This window comes from Epinephelus lanceolatus, chromosome 3 (assembly GCF_041903045.1).
Source record: "Epinephelus lanceolatus isolate andai-2023 chromosome 3, ASM4190304v1, whole genome shotgun sequence".
In the NCBI taxonomy this organism is placed as follows: Eukaryota; Metazoa; Chordata; class Actinopteri; order Perciformes; family Serranidae; genus Epinephelus; species Epinephelus lanceolatus.
Window position 1 is genome coordinate 20,027,253 of NC_135736.1, and position 27,662 is coordinate 20,054,914.

Here is a 27,662-nt window from a genome sequence, read left to right on the forward strand (position 1 = left end):
TAATTATGTCAACATCAACAGAACGGGAGAAGGCTGGATCTGCAGAGACATTCATGACCCCTCTCGCTGGTCATATGTCCTGCTGACAGAAAGCTTCTAAAATTGGACAGTGTTTCCTCTTTGCACCTCCAGGCCAGTAAGGAAAAGCACATTTACCTAACCTCCTATTATTTAGTATACACACAGACTTTGGGTGATCAGGAATGTGACTGGGAAGAGACTGAAGAGACAGTGGCATGCTGGAGCGGACAAAATAAGAATGCTGATGAATCATGTAACAGTAGCAGTACAGCTAATGCCAATAAGTGAGGTGGTGTGGTTATATTTGATGTTGGGCCAGGGTCAATTTTAAGTCACTCTCAACTGGAAGCTATGTGAAGAGGGTAATTTGATTTTAGCTGGCATGTGTGATTTGGTCATGTGATCATAGGGCGCCATCTGCAGGCCAGGGTGCATCTTAATTACTCAGTGATAAAGCTGGTGAGCCCTAACTATACCATAGAATAAATGCATGGAGTGCAGAGTCAAACCAGACTCATATTCAACTCAGGGAGCTTTGAAACAAACGCATTTGATTCTGCTGCTTTAATATTGATATTTTGACCGTCACCAACTCAGTGGTTGATAATCCAAACAAAACAATACATAACATGCAAAATTATGGGGTTAAAAATATAACAAACGATACAAAATACACAAAAAGGACGGACTGATCTATATGAAAATACCTTCATATAATGTTGCTTCTTTGTGTAGATGAATTTCTTGTAGGACTTTCAGGTAATAACATCACACTTTCTTAAGGAGAGAAAATGTAAAAGCTGCCTTTATATAATAAGACATCAAGAGTTACACGATACCAGTTCAAGATTTGGGGTTTAAGACATGTGACGTCCTTCACAAACAGGAAGTGAAAAAAGAGATCTGAGCAAAAAGCATTTCTTTTAAAGCTTTGAATGACCTTTACTTGCAAGAAATACATACATACTGTGGGTCCAAAGGGTCGAAGGCACAGTGTTCTTAATGTGCTAGAAGAAACCCCATTATGACATTGCATGAAAGACCATAGTGTTCAAATACGACAATCAAAATAACCGTACATAAAAGTTATTCTTTGTTTTGTTCAGTCTTTGTGAACAGTGTAATACTGTTGTCCAACATAAAATAATTATTAGCACAAACAGAAGAAGGGTACAGGATGATTTACATTGTGGCTTCATTTTTGTTTTAAAAGAAAGACATTAAAGACAAACATTAAGAGCTTGATGGTATCCCAGCAGCCATCTGCTGCCTGGTGTGTACCAGGATCCCATGATGGCCCACTGGGTCATTACTGTTTTAGCAGCCTTAACAGCCTTAGATAGTCGAGAGCCCAAACAAACAGACAACAGATTGCAAATGCACTTTTGCTCTTCACTGTCTATCTGGATTTGTGTATGTGTAGACAGTAATCCTGCATTACAACATAAGGCTATAACTGTGGGCAACACACCCAGAATGCACCTGTGCTTGTGTGTAATGTGGTGATGACACCAGCAGATCCACTGTCCGCATGTAACCCGAGTAGGAATAAATAATTTGGCATTTATGTGAAGTGAAACGGATCTGATTTCAGATCAGTCCAGCTATATACGATGCATGTATGTCCATGTGTGTACATGTGTGTACACTCAAACCTGTGATGTGTTTGTGTGTGCGCCTGCCTCTGTGTACTCAGTTCTTCTTCTTGATCCCGGGGCCGCGATTGTTGAACAGGCTGAGCCCTGATTTGCCGTTCCCATTAGCCACTCCGCTGACTGTGACTCCGGGTTGCTGGAGCACCTTGTCCAGTGTTGTTTTCTTAATGGCTGCTGGAGAGATGCGCTCCTGGTCCGCCAGATACTGCAGTTCCCTGTGAGAGGAAGAGAACGCCTGGTGTTTAGATATACAGTACAAACACAGGTGTGTGTGTGTGTGTGTGTGTGTGTGTGTGTCATATTTCCTTCAGTTCTAACACTACAAAGCATGAAGAGCAGCAGACTTTGATTTGCATTGGGCTCTGGATGGGTGTCCCATTAGGTTCATGGGCTGTCTGCTCCCAGATTTAAAATCAGACCAACATGGCGGCTCCTTTAGTAACTTGGTCTTATATTACGAAAGCACCATAATGTGCTCCTGAAAACATCTACTGTGAGAAATAAGCCATGCAGTTCCTGATTCCGTCTTTATTCTAGATCAACAATGGTTAGTTTAAAAGTTTTTCAGGAGTTTCAGAGGCAGCGAGTCACGGAGGACGCCCCTGATCTGCATTAAGTAACCTAGATTCTACTTTATGCACACAAGGAATGGACACCCTGTTTCTTGAAACACAAAGCTGCGCGACCAGAATGCACTGCAAAGCTGCTTACATACAATTAATGGGAAGTGTGGAAATGACGTCTCCTGTGGACCTGAACCATAACAGGGTCAAGAGCGAACTGCATTCCTGAAATATTCATGTTTGTTTTTGTATAAAGAATAATTTCTATATAATGCCTCTGCAGCAGGTGTTGATGGTCTTGACAGTGGAATACAGAAATATAACGTTTTCAAATTTTGTGCCACATTGGTTGGTGATTGATTTATTGACTTGTCAGAAAATTAATGGTCAACATTTCTCAATGTGGCGTCTCTGGCAAAATCCCAAAGATGGCTTCATCTTCTTAAAGGTCTTTGCTACTTTTAATATCATTATAAACTGAATGAGACGTTTCTTTGGCTCAAGAACTTTGTGATGGACAATTGCCATCATCTTAATATTTTACAGACTAAATGATTAACCAACTGACAAAAATATTAAGCAGATTTATAAATAAAAATAATTCACAACATCTTGACAACTTAGGGGAAATTTTGGGGCCAAGGCTGAGAAATCTGGTCTTGCTGTTGGTTTAGATGTGTGATTTGAAGGGATGCACTGATTTATCAGCTGATATTCGCCTTGTTGACTGCCATCGGCAAATAAGATGTTCACCGATGGTAGTGGCTGATGTCTTCTTTGTTGTGTCAGTCTAAAAAGCAGGGCTCCATCCCAGGAAGAATAGAAAATGTTTCTGGGATGAACAGAGATCTTCCCCAGGACACCTTCGAGACGAAAGGATGTAGTAAAATCGCTATCTAAACATCAGGCGACGCACCCTATTTTTTACTCTGATAGTTCTTCATTGTGAACAACGAATCTGTGTTAAAAATCAGCAGGAAGATAACTGGTTAGCATTAGCTCCAAGCAGCTGGTGGCTGGAACTCACAACTAAGGGAGGCTGCATTGAGTTACATTATGATGCGTTCAAGCTCCATTCAGTAAAAATGAGTATTGGTGAAAGGTCAATCATAACGTTCTCATGAAGTGTTCATACTTTTATATGATTGAACTTGTGCTCATTCGAAGGTAGAGTAACAAAGGACTGAATGACTTTACTTTACTTTAACTACAACCAAAAACTACTCACAATCAGCCAAATTGTTGTTTTAATCATCAGTATTGGCTCGGTATTTCATAATCGGGGCACAATGAGTGCATCCTTTTTGATTTGTATTTGCAGGCGTGACAGTCTCACCGTGTCCTGATGCATGAAGCCTCCACTGCATTGATCAGGAGGCTGCGGAAGCCGCCGCTCTCCATGACGTGCAGGGCGTGGATGGTGGCGCCCCCTGGTGAGCACACATTGTCCTTCAGCTGGCCGGGGTGCTGCTCCGAGTCCAGCAGCATCCTCGCTGCTCCCTGACGAAAAACATGAACATGACAGAGAGCTTAAGAAGCGGAGGGAGACAAGGATTTATATGAAGGTCATTGTATTGTTAACTTCTTCTTAGCTGTGGAGTGCTGACGCATCCTCAGCGACAAAAATGCTTTTGTCATCATCATAACGTGAGAGATACAAATGTGCATTGTACTGTAGAATCAATCACAAATAAAGTCCATCTAAGAAATTAAATCTAATCTGACATACACAAGATCTGAATTTTTTCTTTGGAGAAAGATTTTCCAGGCAGCTTGTTGGCTTACAATAGGTGAGTATGACTATGCTGCCTTTGGAGAGTGTTTCCTGGAGACAAATGTGCAAACAAGAGGAGACACTCAGACCAAGAGCATTTACTGTCTACAACAAATAACAACATCTGAAGAGACTCGTGCAGGAAAAAAAAGGGACAAAACAGAACATTGCTCATAAAAATGCAGAAAGGAGCTGAACACACTGAGCAGAAGACGGAGCCTGAAGCAGCTGCCACGACTGCAAAAACAGTTTGAAGTTAATCGTTTCCAGTAATCTATTTTGACAAATTGCCAAATTGGGATCAAAACAGTGTCAGCGTTAACAAATTCAAGCAATATCTATTTTTATTAATCAGGTTGAAAACAGCAGCAATTAGAAATTTCTGCTTTCACCAATCACCTGTGTTGACCCTGCAGAAAACAGCTACGTGTTGAAAACTGATCTTTTTCATCGTTTTTCTTTGTCAGAATATCACACTGAGTTTTATATTTCCAGAGTTTCATCATTTTTAGTGACTTAAGTCAGCAGTTTCAAGACAGTAGGAATATTTGGTGCACTGAAAGCAGCAACTCAATCTCACTGCATTTTCTGTCTTCAGAAACAGATGACCAATAGATCACGGAGGCTTAATATTGAGAACAGGCGCAGTGAAAGAGACACACACACAAACACACACACAATAAACACAACTGACCAACAAGGCCTGAGCTCCAAGTCTGACAGCCAGTCGTCTGGGCAGACCCATCTTCACTCCTCCGTCTGCAAGAGCATCAAGGGCTGTGAACGCCTGTTTACACACAAACACACACAGTTAAATGTTTTTGCCTTTATGCAGTAATGTCATCACATCTTTATCAAATGTAGAGACTGAGGCTGGGCAAAATATTGATCATATATCGACATATTATGAAATTAGATATCGTCTTGGTGTTGTCTTTTCTTGGTTTTAAAGGCTGCATTACAGTAAAGTAATGTAATTTTATTAACTGACCTGACTGTTGTATTGTTTGCCTTAGCTCACTTAGTCATTATATCCACATTACTGATGATTATTTAGCAGAAATCTCATTGTATTGATATTTTGTGGAAGCACCAATAGTCAATCCTACAGTATCATCACAATATCAATACGGAGGTATTCCATTTTCTCAGTATCGCCCAGCCCTCGTACAGACTTTATATACAAACCAACAATCTGATTTATCAAGAATTTGAGTCAACAGATTAATGATTTGTTCAGCTTTCTTTGCTTCTTTCTCATTCTTCAGCCTCCAGTCTGCATAGAACAACAAATTGACTCTTTAACATTGACATCCCCTTCATTTAAAGTTACCTCACCACCTCCTCACAGTTAGGACGGGCAAACTAGTGCTCAAACATCTTCAAGCCTACATTTAAAAATACCTATTTAAAACCTCAAGCTCTATGCAGACAGCAGATAACCCACAGACACAATTCTTAATTTCCTCAACCACTAGACACCTTTGCCTGCTAAGCAGGCATGTGACGTGACCGTTTTATAAAGCAGGAGTGATCGAGATTTAGAAAAACAAGCATGGCAATACAAGCAATTACCACAGCTGGGCTCCCTCGTGTGTTTTCTAAAGGAGACATTCAAGAGAGGAAAAACGTATCCCGATACAAAAAAATACAAAAAGAAAGAAAACACACATCCTGGCATGCATTTGACCTCTTCTTCTGCCACTGTTTTCTTTGTGTCTAGACCTCCAGCCTTGAAACATCTAAAAAAAAAATATCACCAGTCACTGAAAGACACAGTGAGCATGCAGAAGCTTTTAACAGTCAGCACTGACTGTAGTATATACAGTCAAAATTATCTGCATTTCAGTAATTCATCAAGTGAAACTACTTAATACTTGCTGCTTACAGCTGTGAAGATTTGATTACTTTTCTCTGTATCTTATTATGAATTGAATAAATAGAGTTTTTGACTTTATCAAATAACACTATCACTTTGAGGCTTTGTTTACTCGCTGTTTTCATTATTTTTTCTGCCAATTTATAGACTACATAATTTATCAAAAAATAAGATAATAAAAATACACAATCATCGGTTTAAGCTCTATAGCTGTGAAGCCTGACAGCTGAAGATATAGATAACTAATGACAATCAGACTTCCAAAAACACACCACATCAGATCGTTCCAACATCATTTCAGAATAAGTCTCAGTAGCTCTCTGAGTGCAAAAAGAAGTTTGGAGAAAATTTGAGTAATGAATCCTTTGACTGTTAACATAAAGTTGAAATCACCAACATTGCAGCAGACTCCTGTCTAGGCTATTTTGGGATAAAGGATTACACAGATTATTTCCTCCATACCAGACCACACAGTGATGGCAGCCTCTTACACACCTTGCCTCACGTACACTGCTTTGTGACAAACACACATCTCTGAAGTTACTCACGTAGGCTGGTCCGCTGCCACTCAGCCCGGTGACAGCATCGATGAGGTCCTCCTCCACCTCTGTGCAGAAACCCACGCTGGCCATCAGCTGCTCCAGTAACTTGCCATCCTCCACCTGAAAGAAGGTGGACAACATGCTGGTAATGACGTGGAAGAATTATTCAAAGCTAAACATCTAGTTCAACCTTTCTGTGCTGCTTTTGATACTTTTATCTGAGACACAGGGCAAAACCTGAAACCCCAAAAACACATTTGACTCTCGTATCTACAGTTCGTCCACTTTACCTCTGCATGTGTCCCAGTGGCGTACACTGTAGCTCCCTCTCTCACCACCACTGGAGTATTAGTCATACACCTCATGACTTTAGGAGCTGTACGGTACTGAAGCAGCTTCTGTGAAATTACAAGAATGGAAATACAGGAAAGGTGTGTGGAGGTGGCAGGATGTAAAACAGTTTCCTTTACACGCTTGGGAGCATGCCAAAACACTTTGATTAAAATTAATTTGAGATAGGGTGGGAGGAAGAGAGAGAAGACAAATAAGAAGACAGAAAGGCTTGAGGAGAAGACAGAGGAGACTAGTGTGGCTGGTTTGACAAAAAATTATTTTGTACACCACAGGCAGGCTGAAACAAGACCACAAAGTGCGCACTGCATATAAAGTCATCTAAAGCTTGTGAAACTTCATCAGATCAATAAATCTGGGTTACAGAGCAAGACAGAGATAGTGATAAAGGCTAACCTTCTCTATGGAGCTGATGGTGACGCCTGCCGCACAGGAGACTATGAGATGACGGTCCTCGATGTCTGGCCCAATCTCATCCAGAACAAAGGGGATGATGTGGGGTTTCACAGCCAGGAAGAGCACATCACTCTTATTGACCGTCTCTTTGTTGCTAGTTGTCAGGTTCACCCCCATTTTCTACAGAAGAAGAAGAAGAAATGAAAACCAAAGATGTTTAACAGAGAAAGGGTGTTCAGAGAAATGGGGAAATAACAGAGAAGGAGGCAAACAGGTGTTGTTACAGCAACATGCACACATTATAACCTCTTAGACAAGCCCACTCTTGCACACATGCGCGCTTGCACCGTGTTTCTATTTCTCTTCCCATTTCCACACACCACATAATGAAGCAGAAACATGTCTTCTCACCCTCAGCCCCGTCACAGTGGGCAGATCTGTGTCTGGGGAGCTGGCTGTAATCCTGTGTGTAGCAATCACACCTGGGGAGGGAGACAGGAGGAAGTGAAGAGTGAGCTATGAGGATGTAAGATGAGATAGGAAATGACAACTGTAAGATAAGACCTTACTGATCCCCAGAGGGAAAATTCACATGTCTCAGCAGCACATGAAAGTCAGCTTTATTTATTTATATAACACATTTCATACAGACTAAAACAGCCTAAAGGGGAAACAGATAAAGGACTACCCAAAACATGCAATAAAATATATTTTAAAAAAGTACATTATCAAGAGATGCATCCATCAATAAGATGGCATTCACCGACAGCAGTAGCCAATTATTTCCCATTGCCTCACATCTATTTTGTACAGGCTAAAAAGCAGAGCTTGAAACAAACATCGCCCCGTCTTCCTGGAGTCAATATAAATGTGTGTGGGATGAACAGTGATCGCTCAGGGGATGCCATCGGGACGAAAGGATGCAGTAAACTCACCATCTTCACATCAAGAGACGCACCTCATTGCTTCCCTGATAATGTTACATTATGAACAACAAATCTATGTTGACATCAGCAAAAGGAGAGCTAGTAAATGTACCTGTTGGTAGCTGCAACTAACAGCTAACAGAGGTTGCACTGAGTTACACTATGATGCCTTCAAACTCTATACAGTAAAATTTAGTATTAGGCGATGTATTCAAATTTAATCTTTTAAAATGTGGTTTTTGGCCAGAAACTTGAATAAATACAGTTGTTTTTGAAGGAGAAGTTTGTTGGTGTTTTCACAGCAATATAAAATATATATTAGAGAGGGAAGTATATATTATGTATATGGTAATAAGGTTTTTGAAACAGTTTTTTTTTTTTTTACAATTGTTTTTCAGGAGAAAGGTCCTTTTAAAGGTTGTTTCATACATTTATGTGACTGAATTTGTGCTTATTCATAGGTAGTGTAATGAAGGGCTGAATGACTTTAAAACAGTTCATTTTTTTATAATGAAGATTTCTTTATAGCATTGGTATCGGTTATCGGCCAAAGTGTTACTTTAATTATAAAGGGGTTGTTTGGAGAGTTTTTCCTTATCCGCTGAGAGGGTCCAAAGGACAGAGGGATGTTGTATGCTGTAAAGCCCTCTGAGGCAAATTGTGATTTGTGATATTGGGCTTTATAAATAAAATTGATTGATTGATTGATTGATTGAATTAATTACAATAATAAGGCCTTATACATGTGCACAGGTTTGCAAAAAAAGTAGTGAGTCAACTCCGCAGGACTTATTAAGGTAGATATGCGCGTGTATGTATGTATAGTGTATGTGTAGCTGTGACTGCATTTTTGTCCTTATCCAACCGCAGATTAGTTAGTATAGATATATGATTTAAACGTAAATTTAAGCCCTATCTTTTTAATCTGGCTTTTAATGTGGAGTAATATTACAGTCTTGGTTTTAAGCGTTAACCATTGGTTGTTACCTTCTTTTATCTCTCCTGTTTATTTCTAATTCTATTTTATTTATTTATTTACTCTATGGAGTTTCAATAATCTTTTTCTTTAGTTTGTTCTGATTTGGTTGGTTTCCTTTTCTTAATATTTTATTGTCTTGTGCCCCAGTCATTCCAGTTTTGCCATGTGAAGCACTTTGGGCTGCATGTTTGTATGAAAGGTACTGTATAAATAAAGTTGACTTGAGTTGATATCAGTTAACTTGGATTCTGATCAAGGCAAATATTGCACAATGAAGAAAGTGGTCTCACCTGCAGCCGTGAACCCTTTCACCAGTGCATGAGCCAGCTGGCCCGCTCCAATGAACCCAACACTCATCCTGTGAGATGATGTGGCGTCTCTGACCTGTGAAAACAGTGAGGAAGCTGCTGCTGACCGTCATCTATTTCAACTGACCACATTATGAACAAACCTCCCAAACACTGTCACTTACAATATGCCTTTCAAATTTTACTTCTGACTAATTGTGGATCAAGTTTTAACTTATTGAAAAGCAGAGACAGGCTTTGGTGATGATGAAACCTGGAGTAAAATCCTGGAGCAGGTCCATGGAGAGTGAATGATGAAACACCATCTCTGACACTTGGCAGTGCACATGGGTGTTTTTTTACTGGGATATGGGCACATTCACAGCTTTGAGCTCCACATTCAGTTTAATTTGCAGGAAACAAAACCACTTTCTGAACCCACTATATCAGTCTTTAGCTCCATCAAGTGTCATCTGCTAACATCTTTAGTTCTAATACTTCGATTTACAGCTGAGTTTGTAACGTTATCGTTCAACATCACTGTTAACACTGTTTCACTATGAAGTTTACCTTGTGGTACTGTCTAATGTTTGCTTACAAGACGTTAGTGTATCCAGTGCTAACGTTACCGCTCCAGTTGATGCTGAGGGATGTTAGCATTACCTCGCTAACTGATGAGCGCCTCTTCTATGCTAGCCGCTATGTTAGCTAGCTAGTTAGCTTTCACAACCAGAAATGAATGAGAAATACGACAAATTCATACAACACGGAGATAGTTACCGTTACTTAAATGTCCCAGCTGAGGTTACACAGTTAGCAGGTGTAAGTTGACGACGTGACGGTTCTGTCCCGGCGTCAGAAAAAAAACAGAAATTATTACTTTTTGTGTCAACGTGGCTTCCTCTTTACTCAGCCCCCATGAGCGCCATAACTGTAACGGGCAGCGAAACTGACCAATCACGAAAGAGACACTCTAAGCTCCTGGCCAATGAGAAATTATATCGCACAATTTGGGCGGGGTTTATAGTCAGCCACGCCCAGTTACATCAGTCTGCCTGATGGTGAAGCTCCCAGGATAAATGTAGGTCAGATACATAGGAGCCCTGGCTGTAAAGTAGGTTATGTTTATGTTGGTCAAAGCCTCAAAGCCTGTCAGTTTCCATTGCGTCCATTCATGACTGATTTAACACAGACAGACTGGACTTTTAATGTGTGAGTGGAAAGGAAAGAGCTAACTGTAGCATGCTGTACTGAGACAATAAAAGTATGCAGTTCCTTCAGTCTTAAATGAAAACTGTCTGTTAATACAAATTCCTTTCATGGTGTGGGTCATGTTTGCACAACATAAAAATACACACCACCCAGACCTGTTTTAAAATGAATCATCAGTGATGGCAGGGCTCCACCTGGGATTCACGCCTGGGTTATATGAGATGCTGTTCTTATTAAGTTTACCCAAGGGCAATGGAGTCAACATTGCTGGGGAATGAAATCTGCCAAGGGGTCTGGAGGGTCCCTGCCCCTCTGGAAAAAAATAAAAATGTGAAAACTCATTTCCCATTATATTACAGGCTATTATACAAAAGCAAGTACAGTCATACAGTCTGCTATACAAATATGCAGTAAATGAAAGCAGCTGTTGAATTACACAACACAACATAAATATTTTTATTTATTTATTTATTTATTTTTATTTCATTCATTGAAAAAAAGAAAAAAAAACAATACAATATAACACAACATTCCCAAATCTGAATGAAAGGGAGCAGAAAGAAGAATAATCTTATTTAAATAACACTTCATGTGGACTATTTGACAACTATGATGTAATAATAGACATTAATATTAGTTGACTACAGCCATGAGCACTGCTGTTGGTCGCTGGCAAGCCCCAAGGAATGCTGATTGTTTTTCACAGTGGCTACTCAATGGTATCTCAGCAAAAAACATCCCCTGTGGCACAAAAAGCATTTTCCCAATAGGCCATCATTTTAAAAGAGACATCTGTAAACCTGTTGACAGGACACTTAGAACTGCATAAAACCTCAATTATGACTCTTTATATTATGAATTTCTGATCCATGAAGGTTTCACATTTATAAAGCTTTCCTTGAGCCAAGAAAAGCAATTTAAAAATTTCTGATGTCATTCACAATGTTAGGTCTCTGGGAACTGCGAATATTCAGTGGGCTGCATACCACAGAAGTTAACCTGGAGGCTAGAAACTGTTTTTGGCATATGTGCCATGCGAGCAACTCCACTGGACTGAAAAGGAGCCATCTTGGGACCTGGTGTCTGGGTATTATTCTAAATCTATGGTCACTGGGTGACTGTCTCATTAACTGCATGTATCTTAGCTGATTAGGCCAGTTTTTACTCAAAACATTTGTTTCCACTCCATGTCATTACTGACACTTTTTTAAAAACACAATTTTATGTATTTCCATATTTTATCTAGCTCCAGTGCAAACAGATGTATCGATGTTAACATTACCTTTTCATGCATGTCCTGAGTGTAGTGTTATTACTTGTGTGGTGTTGTGATAATAAGTTTCTCATCAGCAACTGATGCAAACAATGGATCCAATTATGCAAAGCCTGAGAGTGGAATATGCTTGGATTGTATGGGCTGTTTGCTTGCTAATGTACAGTATATACTGTTCTGACAGGAATTTCGTATAACACTGTGAGAAGATATGATGCATAAACATATAATTTTTTTTTTTACATTTTACAAACACTATCACAACTGATATTGATATAGCCTACCTAACAGTCATATTACATCCTAGGTTTCTAGTTTTTAATACATTTGAAAGTTACGAAAAAGAGAGACAGTACAGTGTTAGACATTGATTGTACCCACACACAGCTGTAAAGCAACAGCTTCTGCTGGGGGCCGGCAATACCAGTTGCACAAAGGCAAGGCAGTGCAAGGCAGCTTTATTTGTATAGCACATTTCATACACAAGGGCAATTCAAAGTGCCTTAGAATATAAAACATAATAAAAATACAGAAAAGAGTAAAGAGAAAAAAAGATGTAAAAGGTAAAAAGAATTACTAATAGCAAAAGGGCAGACAGGAGGTGCAAAGATAAAAAGATTCCTTAAAATGATTTAAAATTGAGTTTAAAATTAAGGTTGCAGTCATTACAGGGTGGAGTAGGCAGCGTAAAAAAGGAATGTTTTTGGCTTTGACTTAAAAGTTGTCTGGGCTTGTCTAACATCATCTGGGAGATTATTCCAGGTTTGTGCTGCATGATAACAAAATGCTGCTTCACCATGTTTTGTCCTGACTCTGGGGACGGTCAGATGTCCACAGGGTCGTAGGAGGTTCATATGTCACAAGCATGTCTGAGATATACGAGACATAAGAGATATAGATACACAAACTACACACAGAACAGTAAATGTGATTATTTTTAACTTTTACCAATAAACTGGGGGGACATTGTGAGCATGTTTGAGTATTGGGGGGCGGGGGGAATGACTGCCTTGAGTTTACCTGATGAAGGCATGATGTTGAGGCGTCACAGCTACAGTACATCTTTGAAGAAGCCTGCAGCTAACAATTATTTTCACTAGCGATTAGTCTGCTGAATATTTGATCAATTAATCGATTATTGCTTTGTGTTTAAAATGTCAGAAAATAGTGAAATAATATCCATCACACATTTTTTTTTCTGACTTAAAAGTGACATCTTTACATGGCATGTTTTGACACTCACATTCAGTTTACTGTCATATAAGATAAGATCAGATATAGCTTATTGTCCCAAAGGAAATTTGTCATTGATACATGTGTTACCTGCCGTTAAACGATACAAAAAAGTTATACGTACAGTTCCTACATCTAAACAGTCCATACACAGAGCTGTTGCTATTCACAATCCCACACACTCAGTACCGACAGTACATGTACAGACTGCCATCAGCCAACAAAGTGCACGCTGCCCATTGCACCACACATCTGTTTTACATATACATACACATGCATACTTACATGCACATACATACCTACATATATGCATACTATGGTATCCAGCAACAGTTAGCTTCCCATTTAAGGCTTTAATGTATGTTTGGGTGGGGGAGGCCCCCTGTGTGGAGTTTGCATGCTCTCCCTGTGTTATTGTGGGTTTTCTCCGGGTACTCCGGCTTCCTCCCACAGTCCAAAGACATGCAGGTTAATTGGTGTACAGGGTGTACCTCTCACCCAAAGTCAGCGATAGGCTCCACCCTCCCACCAATGTCATGTTTGCTATAGTGTTTGTACAACAGTAATCTCTGTTGTTATAGCAATAATTGAGCCCTTTAAAATGGTTTTATGGCTTTTCTAGTAAAATACTGTAAAACATTTCAGATGTGATTTATATATGTGCAGTTTTTCTCATACAACAGACATCACTGCCTCTTATTTGTGATTTTTGCACTGGAGACATCACGTCACCTTTTCACATGCCAAGAGAAAAGTCTCCCACCAGAAAGGTTTGGGCACATGTTCAGGGTTCATTATTTTGAACAGAAATGCACTGAGATTTGAAGATGACTCACCAAAACACTTCAGGGCACCAGAAGTGGCTTGTGATATTTGAGGGACCTGAATTTGAATGAAGGATTGTTATTCTAACAGGAGACTGTCGACCAGTGCCTCTTCCTCTCCCCTTAGATTTGACAGAATCTGAAATAAAGCCGAATCCGATGGCGAGTGCACTAATGAGCCACAGCATTCAAATACAGTTTGGCTGCCTATCCCTTGGTAGTTCTCCAATGCATATTCTCAAAATAAGCCATGAACTTGGCCTGTAACTGTCAGTTTGATGCTAAAATCTCCCCTGTGCACATTTTAATAGGACTGACCCTGCTGTCTATCTCCCTGTCTCTTCCTCCTTGTGTTTCTCATGTCATACCATGCCATGCCAGGCTAAATTTACACTTCACAAGAGGTGCTGTACGCCTCTTTTGAGGGACCTCATTCCATTTATTTTCTCACAGTGCTGCTGGACTGGAATGCAGACTGAGGGATTGCATATGCTCCTGTCTATATATAAAGCAGAATGCATGGCACCAGCTGTTAGGGTGCTCCTCCTCTCCAGTCAGCTGGGCAGAGTGATATCATTTTATCACTTTATTCTCCATAGGTAAACACCCCATCACCTCAGAATGGTTGTTTATTTCTGCTTGGGGATGTCTTTGAAAAACTGAGAAGATTAATGCAAATGTACGTAATTGTTCAGTGATTATTCTGTCTGGCAGACTGCTGCACTGGGTTGGGTACCCACGGGTACCAAGTAGGTGACTGATTCTGGTTGGATCACAAGTGTTAGATAATAAATTATATGTTGAAATAAAATGAGAATAATGATTTAATTTAATTTAATTTAATTTAATTTAATTTAATTTAATTTAATTTTATTCTATTTTATTCTATTTTATTCTATTTTTTAATATTTTAGTCCTCTGACTGCTGACTTTGTGTCTCGGCACTGTCTTCTGCAACAGCTGTTAACTGTGGAGATGTGCCACTCAATATCATGAGAATAAGCAATATATGATCTTAGTTTCACATGTATTAAATGGCCCAAAACGATCACTTTGAATGTGCTGCTGAACATAATTATTTTATCAGTGCATAGTCATGATAGAATTTACAGTTTCAGGTCGGGCCAGGGATTTTGAGTCGATGGGTCAGGTTGGATCTGGTTGCAGAATAAAAGGTCATATTTACGAGTGGCGAGGTGGGAGTAGGTCTTGAAAATCAGACTGCATAAGTCTGATTTTTTACAGAAAGATAGTGATGACATCGTGGTTATCTTGGTTTGGGCCTGGACTTTTTTTTTATCAGAAAGACTGTCATTACAAACTTGAGGTGTGGGTTTTGAAAGGGGTAGACAATTAGGATGTAGGGGTGTCTTGATGCATTTTGGGAAATGTAGGATCATCTGTTTTTGAAGTTTGACTCATACAAGGATTAAAAGTCCAGATATCTCAGCCTGCTTCTCTGATTTTGACTATTCTTTTTTAAAATCTGTGTTTGAGTCCCAAGCTGTATGAAAGTGCAATTCTAAATTGCTCGAGTACCCCTATAATCTATTATTAAAATAAATTTGTAGCATCAGAAACCCATATTGTGTCCCTTTTGTGTGTGTAATTGCAAAATGTTAACTTCCTCGAGTCAGTAAAACTTCTTCAATTAAAAAAACAAGACAGAGGACATGACTGCAGTGTCCTCAGCAGCAGCTCCAACCCTGATTTTGCTTCTTCTTTTCTCATGATTAGTAAAATATTGTCAGAAGAAAATGTTTTGAAGTAAAACATTTCAGCTTGTCTCACCCAGTGTGTCTTCTCTCTCAGAATAAAACAGAATTTTAAGGAACTTAAGAAACAATATGATGATTCATTCCCTTCTGATGTTGCAAAGTGCACAATAACAGATGTAGTAGTGTACGAGGGGGCACGGCACAGTGTCCCCTTCCTCTTGTTGCATCGGCTTGTGGAATAATTACCCGCAAAACTGTTCTCCGAACCTAATCTCAAACAAGCTGAACATTTCAGTGATGTATCCCTGCAACTCTGCCTGTCAGTCGCACACACACACAAAGTCAATTTACCACTGCCTGCCTCTGTACTATCTATCACTCAGACTCGGCATGTGTGCTGAGGCGTGACAACACTCATTCGGTCTTTCTTTTTTTGACAAAACCCCAAGAGATTTATTAAAAATACCACAGAGCACGAAACTGTTTTTTTTTTTTTTCTTTTCAGCACACAGTGACAAGCGGATCTAGGTGAAGCATTCACAACAATTTGTTGCTTGCAGTGATTAGGGCCCAGAGGTGTGTGTGTGTGTGTGTGTGTGTGTGTGTGTGTGTGTGTGTGACGACCTAAGAACAAGCAGGAGAGGGAGAGAGAGTGTAGCTTTGTTGAGTGAGAGAAGATGTGCATATTTAATATCACACACAGACAGAGAATCTTTCCCAAGTGTGCATACGTCTCCCGCCTGCAGTCTGAGACAAGAATGAGTGACAAGAATGAGTCCGAGACAGGAATGAATACAAACGAATACAAAAGAAATGACAGCAGTGAAGTTGAGGCATCCAGTGTAATGTCAGCTTTCAATTTTATGTCAAACCCCCAAACTAATAAAGGATTTCCCACAGCTCATCACAAAATCTCACGGACAAATCAGAGTGAAAATCCCAAAAGAGCACGTGGAGAACGGAAGCTGCACAGTATGTCACACTTGGTCTGTATTCCTATTCTCAATTCATCAGGTATTTAGCATAGAGTGAGAATTAAATCACCCAATTAGTTAACAGAGATCCTCTTTGTTCGTAAAGGTGTTGATGTAGCAGGAATGTTGAAGAGGGCCAACTGTAGCCAGGGGGTCACTGGAGGATATTTGTTGATTGTGATCTTTTTTTGTTGGTTCACTGGTGTTCACTAACACGGTGACTCAGTAAAGGTTGCCAGGCTGGTCGTGTCTGTACTTTGACCTTCTGAAAGACATGAAGGTAGGGTGTCAGACAGACTGGTTAAAAGAAGATGCTATTACAATGTATTGTAGGATCACAAAAAAGGTTCAAAGCTCAGCATAACCCAAAAGATTTTGGGCTATTTCTTTGTCTGTGGGTCCACAAAGTATAACTCTAAGCTTCTATAGTTTATGATGGTATGAACTCTTTCAACCATTAAATGTTCAGTGTGTAGGGTTTAGGGATTTAGGTCACCTTTGAATACCTTTGAAAGAGCTGTTTATATTTACATCATGGATGTATAAAGAGAACTGGATAAAGTGTTGGAGGCGGACCCCATCTATTCCAATGAAAACTGCTCAGTGGCACATGAAGCCAAAAAAGCAAGCTCACAACAGACTTCAGGGGCCAACTTCCAGTTTAGCACTTTTCTAATTTAAATGGGGATAAAATGATAAAATCATGCAGCACCTCTAGACCAGTGGTTCTCAAACCTTTACACCCCATACTACCTCAGAAAATATTAGACTCTGCAAGTACCACCACGATGACTGATGCTAAAATACAGTAGCATAGGTCTACCTTGTTCAGCCTTGGAAAACTTTAAACACAAAATATTCTCCTCCTGATGCATGCTTCTGTTCCTAATCGTTCTCAAATGGAGCCATGAATGCAGTGTTTTTAAACCATTTTACTTTAATTTACTATTTTGCCATCACAGTTTAGCTTGTAACATGGAAAAATGGGCACACTACATAGCAGGATGATAATCAAAACAAAATATTACAGGAAAGGCAAAACTTTTTTTTAAATTGCAGTTCAGGGATCTCATGGGTTATGTAAAATTTGTAGTATTTTGACAGCTCATATATATATTTGAATTAATACTACTGTATTTAATATTCTCGAAATTCCTTCACGTACCACTAGAAGGAGCTTGCATACCACTTGGGGTACTTGCACCAGAGTTTGAGAACCAGTGGTCTAGACTTTCAAGATTTTATTAGAATTTAATCATTGATTACAGATGCCCCTTTCCCAGTGTAAGTCTATAGGAAAAAGTTTTTGGGCCCAATGGCATCATGTGAAGAAAGCTAAAGCTGTAGTTACATGATTTGGCCACTATGTTATGGCTTCAAAGTCCAGCACGCGTCCTGGAGGTCTGATCTACATATAGAGTGGGCATCCTCTTTAACGAACTCCGCCATGTTTTACAGTACAACCATGGCTGCGGAGTTCTATTGTCTAATGTTGAAACTGTCTGTGCTTTTTGAGCTGAAATTTTTTTCAGACGCCCTGGTTCTGTTTATTCCTGTCGCTTGCTTTGAAACCTCTGCAATGCATGAAGAATGGTTGATTTGTGAACTTTAAAAGGGGAGGAGAATGTAAAGAAGCTGACAGTTTCTGGTAAATGACCGTCACTTATGACAACCTACCCAATGTTGGCTATATTGTATGTTGTTTCCAGTAAATAAAACAATATTAAAGGTGTTTTCTGTTTAAAAAAGTACAAACTGAGAGAAATAAGAAGTATCTGCCCATCTTTTAAATGTTTGACAGATTCAGTGTGGACAGAGAGCAACACTCGCTTGCTGTTAGGAAACAATGCAAAATTCATATGAGGCACACATTTCCCATAAACAGATTTTTTTAAAAAGTGTGTGCAGTGTGCCTGACACACAACAATGGCAGAGGAGATGCACAGCCAGCACACTGTCGAGTGTTTTCAGCATGGAAATATTAGACTCAGACACATGAGCTCAGCAAGATGACTCTGAAGTATTCTGAATACTTTATTTAGTTTGAGTAATCTAATGGAATATATTACAGATTACATTTTAGGGCATGTATTCAGTAATCTGTAGTGGACTATGTTTTAAAAGTAACCCTGCCAACACTGCTCAGAACAGACAAATCAAACACTTGGTCTACAGATAGGGAAGTTCGTGTTGGCTACCATAGTCCCCCCACACACTTGGCACACAACAAAAGTTTTGGCTCTGCAACTTCACTGCTAGATGCCACCAAACCTTGCACGCTTTTAAAGCTGCATAACATACTGTATTTACTTCATTTTATAGATTTATATTCTTGTGACAAACTAAATATTGCAATCAGTGCATCAGGCCATGTCACCTGCCAAAAATCTCTGATCACATTTGACATTTGTGAAAAATAATATACATTTAAATAGGACTACAAAGAAGAATCATAGTGAGCTGTTTTTTAAACTCACAGTATACTTAAAGGTTCATTTACAGGGATTGGACAAAATAACAGGAACACCACATGATGCAATCCAGTACAGCAGCCCTGCAATAATATTTTATTTTGGAATATAATTCAGTGAATACATAAATAAATAAAATGTTCAGTTTTGAGTGTGTGTGTGTATCATACTACTAGATGTTTCTATTATTTTGTCCACCCCAGAAAGTGTCAAAACTTAAACTCCAGGTCAGATGATACATTTTGGCTACTGTGAGTGCCTCCAAAATGAGCGTCCATTCTGTTTTGTATACAGTATCTTCCTACAGCTAGAGGAGCTGACGTGAATTCAAATCCTGTGGGACCAAAGACTTAGCCTTCAACAACGTTCCACAAAACATTTGGCAAAACAAGAGCCAAGAGCTACAGGGGGGAAGCTGACATCAGCAACATGCGCCATCAGAGATTAGTCACGACAGCGAGCCAGCAGTCCCCTGTCCCACACGTCCCCGCGGCTGGAGAATCAGGAAGGGACGTTATGATGGACACCTGTCGCAGCTCATCTCTGTCAGAGGAGTTCATACACTGTAGGCTCTGTGTGTGTGTGTGTGTGTGTGTGTGTGTGTGTGTACAGCTATGTTTAAGACAGAGGCCTGCAGGGAGTGAGAGGTAAAATGAGTGCCAAACATGGAACAGCTGCTAAATGGGGATCTGCAGAGGAGCAGGGAGTACACGGGCCTTAATGGAGCTACAGATTGCTCTGTGGCAACGCTGTCCGTCACTTTCAGCGGCAGCTCTCTCTGGGCTCTGTCATATTCCACTGATGTCGTATCCTACTTTGGAAATATTAGTCAGAGTGCGGCCTCCAGAGGGCCTGTCTGTAGAAATAATTCTGCAGGATTTATCGGAGGATGAAAACGCTTTCGAAAGCAACAAACACACACAGTGTTAGTTCAACAACACATAGATATTTATTGCTGCACAAATTAGCACCACTTTACATAAACCCCTTTATAATCCACTGCTCGTCTGCTCTTTCTATATGTACATGTTACTCACTTGTATTTACGTACTAATTTAAAAAGAGTTGGCACAGCGTCTAAAATATCAAATCTCTAAGACACACAGTGACGTTTTCTGTGGTCTTAGACAGATTTGGATACAAGAGCAGCCAACTGGTGCTGGATTTGCTGCTGAGCACCAAGACAGTCGTGCTCTACGTACGCTGTGGCACAGTGACTTCCCAGGGACTTAATACAATACATCCATAGCACTCACAGATGTGACAGGGGAATACATTGATCCTGGATTAGAGAGATGAGATTCACTGAGGTGACCAAAGCAGAGAGGAGTGGAGGATGGAGAGGAGGAGACTGGTATGATGTGTGAGAGAGAAATGGGAGAAGGAGGAGGGAGGGTACAAATCTGGACAGACAGGGTCAGAGTGAGAGAGAGAAAGCGTAATCAAGAGAAAAGGAGGAGGACAAGGAGAGACTGCTGAGGCTGAGTTGTGGCAGTGAGACGTCTTCTTCTGTTTTATTCCTGTGAAACAAGAAGATAAAAGTGCTGACAGAGAAGGTGGCAGCCAGAGCGGCCTCTGTCTCTCCTCCTTTACCCCCAGAGAGTGCAGGGATAGTGGGGTATAAATTCATACTGTCTAACAAATTAATGCCGGTCAGAGATTATGTATGATAAATATCTGTTGGGTTATGCTCTCAGACGGACTAGACATTAAAATCATGTCATGAACTCACAAGTGGTACAAGTGGAGGTGACCGAGAGGAGATGATAAAAAGGACAAGAGCACAGGAGGAAGCACATACTGGACATGTTATGAACTAAACCCTGAATTAATTGTCTTTCACTGTACACAAACAGGGGACCCTGAAGATCATCTGAGACTGGCATTAAGAGGTGATTACACAGTTGTGTGTTAGAGCAGGCAGATGGAGTCTTACATCACTTGGATAATGCTTGTGTGGCAATGACACACAAAGAGACAGACTATTAATGTCATCAGACTTAAGGGATCTGAAAGGGATAGTAGTCACCCCAGAATCAAAAATACATATTTTTTTCTCTCACCTGTAGACAACAATCTAGATTGATAAATAGCACTACAGGTAAGAGGAAATATATGTGGGCAATTTTTATATTTGGGTGTGAACTGCCCCTTAAAACTTGAGCATAACACAAATGATCTTAATTCATTATTTTAAGCCACAGCCTAAGCAACAAAGTCTTCATTATGTTACATACCTCCCCAAAATGTTGGAACATTCAGGAGTTTTATCAATGTGATTACATAGAGTTACAATAGATGAAAAACACGTGCGTAAATCGAAGACAAAAGACAGACAGAGCTGTATTACAGATGGCTTTTGGACTGTAGGTCTTTATTTTATCATGTAAAATTATTTTATGTGGTTGCATAGTTATATCTAAACATGCGCTGACTGATTTGGCCACTTGGGGCAGCACAACAAGCTGTAAACACAACATTGACGTATCACATTATAAAGTTGATGTGGCAAACAACTAGGGCTGCCACGATTAGTCGACTAATCGATGACTAATCGACTATTAAAATAATCGGTGACTATTTTAGTAGTTGACTAATCGGTTTGAGTCATTTTTCATAGAAAAGTACTATAAAAGTACCCCAAAATACTCTTACTGCAGCTTCTTACGTTCAGATATTGGCAGCTTTACACACTCTCCCGTGACAGTGAACTAAAACCCTTTGGCGTGAGTATGAAACAAGACAGTAGATGACGTAATTTTGGGGTTTGAGCGAGACAGGCCGAAATTTTTCAACATTTTAACACATTTTTCGATGAAATAATTAGTCAACTAATCGAAGAAATAATCGAAAGATTAGTCGACAGTGAAAATAATCGTGAGTGGCAGCCCTACAAACAACATGTTCTCATCCCAACTCATCAAATAATGCTGCTTTGTCAGAGGACTTAAATGTCAAAATATTACATACTATGTACCCTCCTGCGTCAGTTTTGGATGCTCTGGGTCAGAATGACAATTTATGCTTGTTACATTCATTGTGTTCTTTTCAAAATATACTTTGGATTTCACAGGACATCTAAATTTTCTGCTTGCACAAATGCTTACATGCATACAGGCATTTTCAAAATAAACTTAGAACATAGGTAAGGTTTAGGTTTATTTCCTTAAAAATACATCATGGTTGTTACCTATGTAATGCAACGTCACGTGACATGTCATGTGACATTCATCACTACTGTAACATGCTTAACATACTAGCACACTACTTTGTTATTGACAAAATAACTACACTGACATTTGGTATTACAAGGGAAACAAACAGAAGCCTCCAGGGTGAAACACAAGAGTTTGTTTGACCCCCTCAGCACCTGGCATCCACTGACAAAGCAGTGGCATGTGACAAGTTTGGTGGTGCTTGCTGCATATCATACTGCCGCGAAAGGTGCCTCTGTGCTTTGGTATATGATGCCACTATCGCTGACAAAGCGGCAGTATTTGATGAGTTGGAAATGGGAACAGGCTGTGCGAACGTTTTAACAAACAGTTGCCTATTTGCACATCCAGCAGATAAGGAGCAATATATGCATTCATTTGGAGTTGTGTTTCTGATCAACAGACCACTCTTAGTTCAATATTCACTCTCTTTTAGCTCTGTTTTTGGTCTCCATCGATTCCTTAAGGAAATATACAGTATGTCTCTTTAGCTGCTAAATGCTCCACTGTGTTTATCTACTAGCTGCTAACGGTGTCTGTGTTCTGTTTGGTGCTTGACAGGTAGACTATAGTAGGTTTTTAGAGCTTTATCATGCTGCTGCCCAATGTGGCTGAAAACAACACCATGAGAGCAGGAAGAGTGAATCAAAACAATAAAGTTACAGGCTGTAAAACCAAAACAAGGAGCTGAAAGATGCTAAAATGCTCTGTAGAGCTGAGTTGGTAAAAATTAGTATCTGTATGTTTGTCACCATTAGCGAAACCTCTCATCTATAAAGAATCATTTCATGTATTGTGAATATAAAAATCTTGATTAGCTTTAAGTTTATGTCAAACTATCTCTGAGTAGTTTTATATTATTAGAAAATCTAACCACAGTAATCATTTGTTCCTGCCAGTGTATCTGTAGTAAAATGGAAATAGATGTTTGTTCGATTTTTGCATTTGACCTGCTGTTTAGGACATGTTAGGCCACTTTTCATCCTCTGTGTTAATGTGCAAACATTCCTCGGTCACACTGACACATGTTCATATTGCGCAATTATGAATAACGTGGTAGTCAAACTGCAGGTCATCTTAACATTGGACTTCAGGACATGGGCTCTACTTTTTTTTATCATAGACTGAAGGAAGCATTTCATAGAGAGCTTTAAAGACTACAGCCTCTTATAAATGCTGTCTCACTGCTTTAATATGAGCGCAGACAGCTCGTGTTTATTTTTGGCAGCCGGGGTAATGTCCGTAGATCGCTGGTGAGGGGCTTGCAGATGACAGGGATGCCACAGATGCCAATGCCAGATTTACTATTTATATACAAGACTTTATGTATTATTTGAGCAGCAATATAAGCAGTGAGTATGTGAGTGTGTGTGTGTCTGTGTGTGTGTGTGTTGTGCTGTAGGTCAAGAATAGTGTGAGTGTCTTGGTTTATCAGGAATTGGCAGGACATACCAGTGGGCCCTGGCTGCTTGGGTGAGGCTGGCTGTTCTCCCAAAATCTATCAGAGGGCAGAAAGGGTGAGTTAAAGAGATGGGGTGTCACCTCAGTGGGGTGTGGCAGAGGGGACAGAGTGTTAAAATTGTTCACATTCCACAGTGCTTTCACATTGAATTTGGGGTGCCTGGGCACCTGGGATATCTGACTCACAACCATCTCTCCACATCAGTGTTTCCTGTCACTTTAAATATCAAATAAATGCATGAACAAAATCATGAACAGTGAAGTAGATTAATAACTTAAACCTGTTAAGCCATTATAATAATAATATGCTTCTATATGCTGCTACACTCGTGAGTTAGTGGGCACACGCGAGGAGACAAATTGTAGCCTCTGGGAGTAAATCAGGTCTGCCAAATACAGTCCAAAGTTGACAAAGGAGAACACCGTCACCACAACCTTGCTGTCCCATGGACACTTCCCCTGAGGGCACGATGACGGTCTCCATGGAGAGCCGTATTTTGTGTCAAAGCAGAACACTGGCCACACCACTGATGCACTCAGGTAGAGCAGAACTTCCAGGAGGGTGCACACCACCACAAAGCGGTCAAAGGGCATGCAGCGCACAGCCTTTGTACGTCCGCACACAGTTATGAAGACCACCACTGCAGTCACAGCAAAGCAGAAAGCGTAGACGGCAACGCAGAATATTGTGGCGGCATAATGGTTATACTCGCTCCCATTGGCCAGAGCTCCAAAGATGATGCAGGCCACAAAGCCCTGAACGACTTTGAGGAGACCAGAGACAGTGGACATGTAGCCCACCACAACTTGGCCTGGCCTGGCTCGGCACAAGGCCACCTCAGCCCCGTAGGCCAGAGTACCCAGGATGGAGCAGACAGTCACAGCGATGCGGAAGTTTCGGACATCGCAACCGGCATAGGGGCACTCAGATCGGACGAAGAAGAGCGGGTAGACCACAGAGGCGGTCACGTACCTGAAGAAGAACAAGACAGGCAAACATGAATGTAAATATGATGTCGTCACACCAGGAAAAAACATCTGGAGTGTCAACGTGATGTAAAATAAACCATGAGATGCAGCTGAAAGGTCTGAAAAAGCTCGTAGGTGGACCTTAAACTACAGTCCTTTTTGTACAAATATCTGTACTGATTGGTCTTTAATGGCCACTTGGGGGGCAGCACACCAACACTGACATATTATCACTTGAAAAAGTTTATATGGTGAACTTGAACTTGTAAGCTAACAGTGCTTTATTTACACCTCCAGCAGACAGGTAACACTACAGTTTATCCTCTTTAATTCACACCAAAATATGGCAACACAGCGTACATCCAGCTTCACTCTAAATCTTCTGTTAGTCTTTTACACCTGTAGGCTACCCCGCAAAACAATATCCTCCTGAGACCCTGTGTCCTCATATGAGGACATTACATTTTGGTTTACTGGACCTTGTACTTCATTCTGCTTTACTGAGGTCTCATTTGTGGACACTATTTTGTGCTATCTAGTGGTACTAAGACCATAATACACTAATCCATGTTAAAACAAGATGGCAGCCATCTCTGCCAAGTCAGTCTGCAGCTGACCGTGACACAAAAGTGGACAAGGTCCAAAAGTTAATCACATGTAATGGTTGAAACTTGTTTTTTTTATGATTAAAAACATTAGTACTATGATATGCCATTCAGATTTTGCAAATTTTAGCTGTGGTAACAAGGTAAAATGCTGTTAATTAGAAAGCACTCATTTGGGGACACTGAGACTTTATTATCATTAAAAGTGTTTAGTTTTTATAACTTTCAGGTTCTACTAATCCTAAATAGCTAGGAGAAATTAGAAATACATAACAAAAAAAAGGTTACAGTCTCAGGAGGATATCAGGTAGGAACTACAGTTACTCTCACTTGAGGCTAAGAGGACATAAAATAGCAACTTAATGATACACATGAAAATTAATTAAAAAAAAAAAAAAGATCAAAAGTGCTATGAATTATAATGGAATAATTACTATATGTAGTAATATGAATTAATTATGTAAGTCCAAAATAACAATGTGAAATTATTCCTGCAGAAATACTCATCTCATTCTGTAGCACCGTATGATAACTTAATTATAAAAAAAACAAAATATAATGTGTATCAACTATATACATTAGACAATATTAGTGTTCATTGAGAGTTGTGTCCACCTGATAAATGTTAGTCTAATATTCACTGTCCTTTTTGCCTTGTCTGGCTAGTGGCTAACTTTTTCCATCAGATGTTTTGTGATTTTTGTCATTTTATTTTGCTAATTTAATGGTCTGCCTCCCAAGAAGTGTAGAAGTGTTGCGCAGGCATATTTTTTCATTTTAACTCAGTGAATTAAGACATTTCAACCAAACTTGAGGTGGTAATTGTTGGAACAGTGGAAACACTATCCAAGAGTTTTCGTGAGTTTTATTTTGTGTATGTCAAATTTCAGTAGAGTGTGTTTTAAGATGAGTTAACAAAGCAGTTAGGCGAGGCTTAGTTTAGTGAAAGAGAAACTTGAATTCAGAATGTGTGTGGTTGTATTTTTCGGGTTTAATAAGGAAAATAGGTGTAAGAATGTTAACTTTCTTTAAATTTTGTGAGTTTATTTTATTGTACTAGTTGGCTTGGAGGTGAAATGCAGCCCTGTATTAGTTTGGAGCATGTGTCCAGGTATTACATGTTGGACCTTTAAGTATTTTTTATAACATATTCCCCTTTTTACAGTTTCTGTCCATCCACAACCAATGAAAATATGGTAATTACAACGTTTAACATTGTAGCTCAAAACTATATTAAGATGTTTGGAAATCTTTGTAACCTAACTTTGGTGCAACACTTTACTAGTGCTCAGTATACTTAGGATTAACAAGTTATTTATATGGCCTATATAATTAAAAGCTTGGTTTGGTTTATGTCTAATAATAGAAGTCAAAGAGACAAAGAATCTTTGCAGTGAATTTGAATAGTGGATTGTAGAGCTGCAACTATCTTTTATTTTCACTATTGATTAATCTGTGTGTTATTTTCTTGATTAACTGATTACTTTGGTCTATGAAATGTCAGAAAATGTTTCCCATTGTTTCCCAAAACCCAAAATGGCGTCCTGAAATGTCTTGTTTTGTCCACAACCCAATGACATTCAGTTTATATTCACAGAGGAACAAAGACACCTGAACATATTCACATCTAAAAGTTTGGATCAGAGAATTTTGACTTGTCCTTCTCAAGAAAAAAAAAAAAAAAGACTACAACTGATGAATCAGTCATCAAATTTTCTGGCGATTCATTTAATAGTTGGCAACAAATTGAATAATTCATTAATTGTTGCAGCTCTAGTGGAATTTTTGGACACACATTTGTTGAATGGAGGTGATGAAGAAGAAAGTGAAAGTGTAACCTTCCCATCGTTCTTATGCACTCACCAGGCTGAACACTTTCTTCCCCAAATGAAAAAGGTATGAAAGCACCTCATATGCCAATTTTGTTTGAACATCAGCACCACAAACTGAGGATCAGAGGAACACCTGAACATGTGACTTACATGAGCGTTGCGAAGGCAGCACATGTGACGGTGAGGTTGTCCCAGGATATCCTCAGGCAGCTGTGGAGACGAGCGGCGTCCAGGAAGAACACCACAACCGTCATGGTGAAGCAGAAGCACCAGGCTGCCATACAGAACACGCCTTGTGAACCGCTGTAGCCGGCACTGTGGGTCACCATCGCAATCACAGCACAGCCCATGGCCAGCTGACAAAGGCGGGCAGCACCCAGAGGTGAGCAGAGGGCCCTCTTGTTGAGGTATGGACCACCCTGTGTATCCATAACTGGGAGAGTGTAGGAGAGATAAATATTAAACACCCCTTTGCCAACAAAATTAGTAGACTAGAGCCGTG

General features: G+C 39.8%; 1 protein-coding gene across 2 annotated transcripts; it reads right to left on the bottom strand.

The window, feature by feature from the left end:
* Positions 1–938: 938 nt before the first annotated feature.
* On the bottom strand, positions 939–27,652 carry pycr1b (pyrroline-5-carboxylate reductase 1b). Of its 2 annotated transcripts, XM_078166099.1 has the most exons (10): positions 27,311–27,652; positions 24,358–24,727; positions 9,377–9,470; positions 7,593–7,663; positions 7,182–7,361; positions 6,725–6,832; positions 6,441–6,554; positions 4,708–4,800; positions 3,576–3,739; positions 939–1,891 (listed from the first exon to the last, which is right to left on the bottom strand). In XM_078166099.1, the coding sequence occupies exons 1-10, from the start codon at positions 27,589–27,591 to the stop codon at positions 1,714–1,716; spliced, it is 1,653 nt and encodes a 550-aa protein (XP_078022225.1). In that variant the 5' UTR covers positions 27,592–27,652; the 3' UTR covers positions 939–1,713. The 2 variants fall into 2 exon arrangements, with proteins under 2 accessions (XP_078022225.1, XP_033478773.2); XM_033622882.2 differs by lacking the exons at positions 24,358–24,727; positions 27,311–27,652 and adding an exon at positions 10,154–10,293.
* Between the last annotated feature and the right edge of the window lie 10 nt (positions 27,653–27,662).

Coding starts and splice junctions, on each gene's coding strand:
- pycr1b (XM_078166099.1), bottom strand. CDS start 27,591: ATGGATACACAGGGTGGTCCATACCTCAACAAGAGGGCCCTCTGCTCA. Junction 9,471..24,357: donor TGTGCGGACGTACAAAGGCT/GTGCGCTGCATG, acceptor CTGTTTTCACAG/GTCAGAGACGCCACATCATC. Junction 7,362..7,592: donor CCACTGTGACGGGGCTGAGG/GTGAGAAGACAT, acceptor CTTCTTCTGTAG/AAAATGGGGGTGAACCTGAC.